General features: G+C 33.4%; 1 protein-coding gene across 3 annotated transcripts in view; it reads right to left on the minus strand.

Moving 5' to 3' along the window:
- LOC137653491 (cadherin-like and PC-esterase domain-containing protein 1) overlaps window positions 1-10000 on the minus strand; it is a 265968-nt gene that overhangs the window by 13757 nt on the left and 242211 nt on the right. For all 3 annotated transcript variants that reach the window (XM_068386938.1, XM_068386936.1, XM_068386937.1), the window contains exon 5: window positions 6132-6262. In XM_068386938.1, the coding sequence (XP_068243039.1) occupies window positions 6132-6262 (131 nt within the window). The remainder of the gene's footprint in view (window positions 1-6131; window positions 6263-10000) is intronic.

Raw genomic sequence — 10000 nt, forward strand, 5'->3', positions numbered from 1 at the left:
TAAAATTTCTATTCTAAAAATACCATATAAAAGTAAATACAGACAGATATTTCTAATTGAAGGAATTATAAAATAAAGATTTTCCAATTGTTCATCAATTTCCGTTAAACTTAACATATCTTTTAATAAATGTTATGAAACATTTAAAAAGGGGATAAAAATGGGGCACTTAACCATTCTGAAAATTTACACAGCACTTTAAACTATTTCAAAAGGAGAGAGAGAGAGAGAGAGAGAGAGAGAGAGAGAGAGAGAGAGAGAGAGAGAGAGAGAGAGAGAGAGAGAGAGAGAGAGAGGTTAACAAACATGAGAAAACGTAATTATTGCTGGATTAAATGTCTATGAAAGGTTTCAAATTGAAAGTCTTCTATTCAACACAGAAAAAAATCTCATTAAATCTAAACCTTGCTAAAAAGGAAAACAGTTTTTCTTTGATGGAACAATCATACATTCATTATGGTCTGGAAAAACGACTGATTTAATTCTTTTTTATAATCTTTGATGGGCGTAATTATTTTCTTTACGATTGGTTTATATATTTCATATTCATAAATGCTCATTATTTATCTATACTGGATATTTCTCAATAGTTTTCCTACAAATTCATTTAGAATAATAAAAACTTCCCAGGCTTAAATATTTCTCAATATGTCTGGTTTACAATCTTCAATTCATGGCCGGTTCAATTAATCTATCAACATTAATTAATACTTATATAGTTTGGGCAGGATGTGGGACTATCACCATTTTTCCCAACTTTCTGGAGTTACCCTTTCTGAGGAGAAAGAGGGGTATGGCCACGAAAAATTATAACAGGCACGCATTAGTGTGTGTGTGTGTGTGTGTGTGTACATATATATATATATATATATATATATATATATATATATATATATATATATATATATATATATATATATATATATATATAATCACGATCAACATACATTTATGAAACCAATTTTCTCCACACAGCCACACACATTAACAACCTTTTTCCTTCTCATACAAATCCATCCATCGGATGAACAACTTACATAAAAGCGACTAAAAACGAAATAAATACCATTGAGCAATCACAAAGACACCTCTTATCAATACCACGTTCAGACCGAGGATCCCCTTTGACCGAATTCTCCAGACAGAATCATTTTCTCTAAGCGAACAGTATCCGAAAGTAGACGCCACATTGAGCTAAAACAAAGCCCCCATACGGTTTGTCCAGGGGGGGGGGGGGCGAGTTAATGTACTAGATCCGGATTAAACTTGGGATGAATTCGGTCAGGAATGGAAATAATTAGAGAGCGATGGGGAATGAATGTGAGGGATGGTTTGGAGAATGAATGGAGGGACGTCTACTGTATTCATTTTGACAATATGAAAATATAAATTTATTCATACGCCTGTATGTGTATATATCTATATTTATATGCACACATGTTATACACACACACACACACACACACCACACACACACATATATATATATATATATATATATATATATATATATATATATATATATATATATATATAGAGAGAGAGAGAGAGAGAGAGAGAGAGAGAGAGAGAGAGAGAGAGAGAGAGAGAGAGAGAGAGAGAGAGAGAGAGAGAGACCCCTATTCATAATATCTGAAAAGAGGTTTCACTCAAACAATTGATTTGTTTTCATCATAAAAATCTCCACTGATGTACTGTACAATGCACTGATGGCATTTACTGTCAATATATACTAAAAGCTATAACATTACAACAACTACGACTGCTGTTTATCAGAAGTAGCAAATGAAATTACCATTAAATGAGCAAAAGCACAGAAGAAACGAATAAATATACAAGTGACTCGGTCTAGGGAAAAACCTGGAGAAAGAAATGGAGAATTGATCAGAATTACAAACATCTTTATGGCGTTCGTCTTCCGTGTGATTAGGTAGACCATCTCTTGTTCGTATTTCGTTCGGCGAGGGAAGACTATGATATTAATAAAGTAATAAACTTTTTATTTTATCTACTGAACAAGCAAGGTGTTGCTGTATATTGCATTGCTATAACATCAGTGCAGTGAGTTGGAAACTGACAGTTTTCACAGGTAAATACTTTGAAGTAAATTACTCTACATTTAATGTTCAAGATGTAAGAAACAGATACTTCTTTGTTTGGGAAATTAATTTATTTTTAACTAATCATGATAACACGAATAAGTATTTGTAGTAAAAGGCCGTCGATCATCTGACTGGTAAGTTCATATGTTTTGGGAATTAATAAAAGAGATACCAGGAAATGAAGGAATGGATACCTAAGGATATGAGAGATGAAACAAGGAAATGAAGGGGGAGGATGAGAACCCTTGTTGAATAGAACAGGCATTAGGTGTAACCACACTATTTATTCTCTGCGCGCGCACACACACACACACACACACACACACACACACATATATATATATATATATATATATATATATATATATTTTTTTTTTTTTTATTTATATATATATTGATTGATTGATTGATTGTTGAAAGTAATGAAAATTACAAGATAGAGCATGCTAAGTATTCCAGTATTGATAGTGAGGTCAAAAGAAAAGCTAGGAATGACTGGAAAGAATATTCAGACAGAAAAGCAGATGAGGCTGACAAAGTTATGAATCCAGAGAATGGCTATAGGATTATTAATGAAATCTCCACTGAGGCAAAAGAGAAGATGCATATACCCATCAAAAAAAGAGATGGATATGTTACCAACTGAAGATGAAAAAAGGAAACGCTGGAAGGATCACTAAAAAACGCTGGAAGGAACACTTTAGTGAGGTCATGAATAGGAGATGTGAAATGAATAATTTGATTGATATACCTGAAGCTGAGGAAGGTCTTTATGCGACCATGGATCAATTCAGTGTACTTGAAATCAAAGCTATTATTAAAAACTAAAGAGATAGAAAGCCCTGGATATAATGAAATAACTGCCGAGATGATTTTGGTCGAACATGACATGGCTCCTAGAATACTTACAAGATTATTTTGTACAATGTGGCAGTAAGAGGTGAAACCTGATTAATGGGAGTTAGGAGTGTTGGTGGAAAAAAAAAAAAAAAAAAAAAAAAAAAAAAAAAAAAAAAAAAAAAAAAAAAAAAACTGACTGATTGCAATTATTACGTCAGTTGTCATGAAAATATACAGTATGCTTATTTCAAAGAGACTAGAGAAAAAGATTGATGAGAAGCTGAGAGATGAACAAGCAGGATTTAGAGAAGGTAAAGATGTACTGACCAAATTTTCATTTTAAGACATGTGGTACAGTAATGTGTAGAATATAGAAATCCACTTTTGATGACATTTGTGAACTATGAAAAAGCCTTTGATAGTGTGCACATGCCGATTTTGTGGAGAGTCTTGCGTTTTAATGAAGTTTCTTTTAAACATGTAAATTTGGGGAAGTCTATTCATGAGCATAGCAGGTGCAAAGTTAGTTGTTAACGGAGTCCTCTCAAACGAATTTTCAGTGAACAGTGGAGTACTCCAAGGAAATGTGTTGTCACCTATGTTGTTTATCCTCCTCATGGATTTTGTAATGCATAGAACAGTTGGGGATGGCGGAGAAGGATTGGATTGGTAACAGAAAATTAGCGGACTTAGAGTATGGTGATGATGCTGTCCTTATTAGCAAAACGCCACAGGACGTGCAAAGCTTGCTTACCAGAATACATGAAATATTACATGAGGTTGAGCTCAAGATAAATAGAAGAAAAACAGAGATGATGGGCATGGAATATGCAATGGAAGATGAAATATCATTGGAAGGAGAAAGGATTAATGAGATAGAATCATAAAAATATTTAGGAACGATGATGTCTAACATAGGGTCTTTAGAATTGGAGTTTAGTGAAAGATTGAAAAAAAGTAGATCAGACAATGGCTAGGTTAAGTAAAATTTGGAAATCAAATCGCCTGGAATTACATATAAAAATCCGACTATATATATCCATTTAGTGAGATCGGTGTTACTGTATGGACAGTAGTCGTGAAATGACAATGAAACAATATCCAACAGATTTTTTACATTTGAGGACAAAGCCCTCAAGAGCATATTGGGAGTAGAATGGCAGGACAGGATTAGAAATGAAACTAAGAAAGATTACTCAAGTGCCTTATGTGGATGATATCATGACGAAGGGTAGATGGAGATGGATTAGGCATGCTCTTCGCACTCCCCAAGAGAGATTAGTTCCCCAAACGTTTAACTGGGCTCCACAAGTCACTAGAAGAATTGGAAGACCCAGGCCTACATGGCTTAGGACTATAAAGCGCGAAGTAGGAGATGATGAATGGAGAAGTATTGAATTAAAAGCTCAAGACAGAGACGACAGGCAAAATCTAACCGAAGCTCTTTGCGTCAATAGGCGTGGGAGGAGATGATGATGATGATGATATGTATATATGTATATGTATATATATATGTGTGTGTATACAGTATATGTATATGTATATATATATATATATATATATATATATATATATATATATATATATATATATATATATATATATATATATATATATATATATATATATATATATATATATATATATATTTATATATATATATATATATTTCAGGTCACGCTCAGCGACATTGGCAGACGTAATACTGATCGGTCTTTCCCCGTCCCTCAAGTGGGGGGAGAGGAAGTATTCCTAGAGGAAAGAGGGAAGGGTTAGAAAGGGTTGAATCTGTGTATGTATAACTATCTAAATATTTAGCAGTTACTGTTGACGGATCGCGTACACTAGCCACACCTTGAAAGGAAATCATGTTTATTATTTTTTGAAGGAACAAGGAAAATTTTTCACGTTCATATTGATATGCATAAGGTACTTATGAGACTTTTTTATATGGATACCTGAAATCCTAATAGAATTAGGAAGTTCATTCAACGCTGAAGTCGAACCTGGGAGAAAACTCCGCAGTTGCAATATGAAGTAAAACGAGTTTGGACAACCAAAAGGATGAGGGACCACTGCAAAGACCTTTGTGGTGGCCAATGTGGTAACGTCCCAGACTGGTGAAAGCCAGAATGGGGTTCAAGTCCTGCTCAAACTCGTTAGCTTCTTCGGTAGCAGCAACCTCACCATCCTTGTGAGCTAAGTTAGGGGGGTTTGGGGGAGCCTATGGGTCTATCTGCTGAGTCCTTAGCAGCCATTGCCTGGGCCCCCTGGACCTAATTTGGGTGGAGAGGGGGCTTGGGCGCTGATCATATGGATATGTGGTCAGTTTCTAGGGCGTTGTCTTGCTTGATTAGACAATGTCACTGTCCCTTGCTTCTGCCATTCATGAGCGGCCTTTAAAACCTTTAAAACAGTGCGCCACGCTATGTGCACTCGACTCGTTTTTGAGAATATCATGAAACTATTTTTCGAGGAATGCCACATAATCTTCGAGGAAATTTATGGAAAAGTTAACACATGGACGCAGGATAATTTTGCCGACAAGAACAATATTTATCAACTTACTTTTCTGTAAACTTAGAGTATTAGTTTATTGACGAGAGCAAATTGAGTTACCTACTATTTCTTATCTAGCTCTCATAGCAGGAAACTCAAAATTGATTTACCGCATTTGCATTGGCGTATTTGAATCTCACTGATCTTGTTTCCAAGGGTTAAAGGAAAAGGAAAAATCACATAAAACATGATGAAAAAACATCATAGCAAGGGGGAAAATAAATGTCTTGAAACATGAAAACATTAAATAAAAATATGCTCTGGTATCGAAGCTCATCTTAAAATGAAAACTGAGTTCTAGTAGGATATCGCTCAATACACACTTAATCATACAATCCTGGGCTTATATCTATCTTTCTGGTAAAGGCTTACTTCTATGAAACCAGATTCAATTAAATTTTCAAAAAAATATATTGATAAAAAGCTCATTCAATACCTAATTTCTTTGAAGGATGAAGTCTAGGTCTAGAAAAATACAAACAAATAAAATAAGAAAGATAAAAAACATGAGATTTTCCAAGAACCTCAAGGGATCTGTAAGGTCGAATTCCCATGTCTTTGTTCTCTCTCTCTCTCTCTCTCTCTCTCTCTCTCTCTCTCTCTCTCTCTCTCTCTCTCTCTCTCTCTCACCTTTTGGTGTTGACCGAGGAGAGGAAAGAGTTTCCTAGGTAAACAAACAGACGAATCTCCGTCGGTGTAGGTGAGACACACCAACACTCGCCAGTCATGCGCCTCGACACGACCTCCGCCAACAGCTTCATCTGTGAAAGAGGTCCAAACAGGTCAGATGGATTATCACAATACGAAAGTAATTCCTTAGATACTGTAACGACATATGTACTTACGTATTTTTCTACAACTGTAACTCAATATTTGCAACCTAAAGACATTCAGGTAATCATTGAATATTGAAATTATTGCCTTAAATTTGATTTTGATAAAAAAAAAAAATAACTTTTAAAAATTTTGCATTTTCCTCTATGGATCATCTGAAAATATAGAATACTTAGATGCAATTCAATCAGAAAAATAGTAAATTGAATGTAATTCATAACTCACATTACATCATTATTTTATGTCTTTTCGTAAAATCATAGATCCTAATGAAATTCGTTATTAAAATCACACAAACTAAAAATATTTTACGGTTTCTCTTATTTGAAAACCTTTCAGCCGTATCACACTTATCTTATGAAATCTTTTTTTCAGAAACTAACACATAATAAAACCGATTTTTTGTTTTGAAAACGAACACTTAAATACAATTGTAATTTCTGAAAAAAATGCGTTGGGATAATTTTTTTTCCCGTGTCTGGAGATCCAGCTATTTTCTGTTTCGAGTTATGATATATCTGAGATCATTATTCTTCACCTCTAAGGCCTTTAGAATAAGATTAGTAAATAGTCACCCATGTCTATTACTATAATAAGATTCGAGAGAGAGAGAGAGAGAGAGAGAGAGAGAGAGAGAGAGAGAGAGAGAGAGAGAGAGAGAGAGAGAGAGAGAGACGGATATTAGATCTTAGGGGATGTTTTCTTTCTCAGATGAAAAAACGCAATTTGTAAAAGTAAGGAAAAAATCAGTGATTGGTTATGTGTATTAAAATCAGGTATGGATTTTCTCTTGTTTAATTTGAATATGAATGTGAAATCATAATAATAAGATATATTATTATTATTATTATTATTATTATTATTATTATTATTATTATTATTATTATTATTATTATTAGCTAAACTACAACCCTATAGTTGGAAAAGCAGAATGCTATACGCCCAAGGGTTCAAACAGGGAAAAATAGTCCAGTGACGAAATGCAATAAGGGAAGAAACGCTACAGGAGAAAAAAATGAATGATTAAAATAAAATATTTTAAGAAGAGCAATAATATTAAAATAAAATCTTTCTTGAATACACTACAAAAAAAAAAAAAAAAAAAAAAACAAGAGGAAGAGAAATAAGATAGAATAGTGTGCCAGAGTGTGCCCTCAAGCTAGAGAACTCTACCCCACGATAGTGGAAGACCATAGTACACACACACAGACACACACATCCAGACACACACACACACACACACATATATAATATATATATATATATATATATATATATATATATATATATATATATATATATATATATATATATATATTATTACTTGCTAAGCTTCAACCCTAGTTGGAAAAGCAGGATACTATAAGCCTAGGGGCTCCAACACGGAAAATAGCTCAGTGAGGAAAGGAAAATAAAATATGTTAAGAAGAGTGACAGCAATATCTCCTATATAAACTATAAAAACTAACTAAACAAGAGGAAGAGAAATAAGATATGAATGTGCTCGAGGGTACCCTCAAGCAAGAAAACTAACCCAAGACAGTGGAAGACCGTGGTACAGAGGTTGTGACACTACCCAAGACTAGAGAACAATGGTTTGATTTTGGAGTGTCCTTCTAGAAGAACTGATTACCATAGCTAAAGAGTCTCTTCTACCTTACCAAGAGGAAAGTGGCCGCTGAACAATTACAATGCAGTAAACCATTGAGTGAAGAAGAATTGTTTGGTAATCTGTGTTATCAGGTGTACGAGGACAGAGGAGAATATGTAAAGAATAGGCCCGACTATTCAGTGTGTGTAGGCAAAGGAAAATGAACCGTAACCAGAGAGAAGGATCCAATGTAGTACTGTCTGGCCCTGGCCAGCCTACTACATATATATATATATATATATATATATATATATATATATATATATATATATATATATATGTATATATATATATGTATATATATATATGTATTATATATATATATATATTATATATATATATATATATATATATATATATATATATATATATATATATATATTGACTGTGGTCAGGAAGTTCATAAGATTGGCCTTGACTTTAGTGCTGCCTTTGACCATGTTAATCATGAGGGTCCTTGTTTTCAAACTCAAACAGTTGGGAGAAGGTGGCCCTTTCTTAGCATCATCATTGAATTTCTAAGTAAAAGATCGCAAAGAGTTATTGTTGATGGGTACCAGAGTCAGTATAGGAATGTGATAACTGGTGTTCCCCAGGATAGTGTTCTTGGCTCATTACTCTTCATACTATATATACATGACATGTGGCTTGGCCAAGAAAACAAATTTGTTTCATATGCAGATGATGCTACTCTCTTTGCATCAATTCCATCTCCTGATTGTACATCTGGGATTGCTGAATCCCTTAATAGAGATCTAGCTAAAATTAAAGCATGGTACAAATTATGGGGAATGAAGTCGAATCCTAACAAAACTCATAGTATAATTGTAGGCAGGTCGAGGACAGTGGCTCCTCAACATCCAGATCTCAGCATTGATAATGGTTCTTTAACAAAAATTCTAAGTGTGATTTTCAACAGCAAATTTACATTTGAGAAACACATTAGGTCTCTATCTTCTTCTATTGCACAAAAATTGGCTTATTGAGATCTTGTAAGGTTTCCGGCAATCAATCTGTTCTGAAGAAGTGTTTTAATTCTTTCATTCTATCTTGTTTCGAGTATTGTTCTCCTGTCTGATCTTCAGCAGCTGATTCTCATCTCAATTTGTTGGACAGGAACTTACGGTCTATTAAATTTATTATTCCTGATCTTGATATTATTAACTGCAAGGTATGCAGTTAATTTTAATAGTAATGCTTTCTCCATTATGAGTATTCTAGAAGTTTTATTCCAGCTATGACCAAGCTGTGGAATGATCTTCCTAATAGAGTAGTTGAATCAGTAGAACTTTAACCGTTCAAATTTACAACAACTGTTTTAATGTTGAACAGGCTGACATAAGTCTCTCTTTATGATTTACAGTATATATGAAAGATCTGTTTTAATGTTGTCACTGTTTTTAAAATATTTTACTTTACTCGTTCATTACTCCTCATATAGTTTATTTAGTTCCTTATTTCCTTTCCTCACTGGGCTATTTTTCCTTGTTGGAGTCCTTGGGCTTATAGCATCCTACTTTTCCGACTAGGGTTGTAGCTTAGCTAGTAATAATAATAACAATAGTACTACTACTACTACTACTACTACTACTACTACTACTACTACTACTAATAACAATATTAATAACATGTATATATACACTGTATATACATACATATATATATGTATATATATATATATATATATATATATATATATATATATATATATATATATATATATATATATATATATATATATATATATACACACACATATGTATATATATATATATATATATATATATATATATATATATATATATATATATATATAATTAAAAATGTATTTTCAATAGCGAGTGATTCCTCCATGTGTCACGATTTATATTGCAAAATGCAAGATGTTGCAATGCGTACACCCTGTCTCACTCAAGCCTATTTTTTCTCTAAACGTGGTTTGGCTTCAGCACGTTGCTAAGGCTAAGATGACATCCACTCGGTCACGATGGCTTGGACATGTTCAAACAAACTT

The sequence above is a fragment of the Palaemon carinicauda genome, chromosome 14 (assembly GCF_036898095.1).
Source record: "Palaemon carinicauda isolate YSFRI2023 chromosome 14, ASM3689809v2, whole genome shotgun sequence".
Classification (NCBI taxonomy): domain Eukaryota; kingdom Metazoa; phylum Arthropoda; class Malacostraca; order Decapoda; family Palaemonidae; genus Palaemon; species Palaemon carinicauda.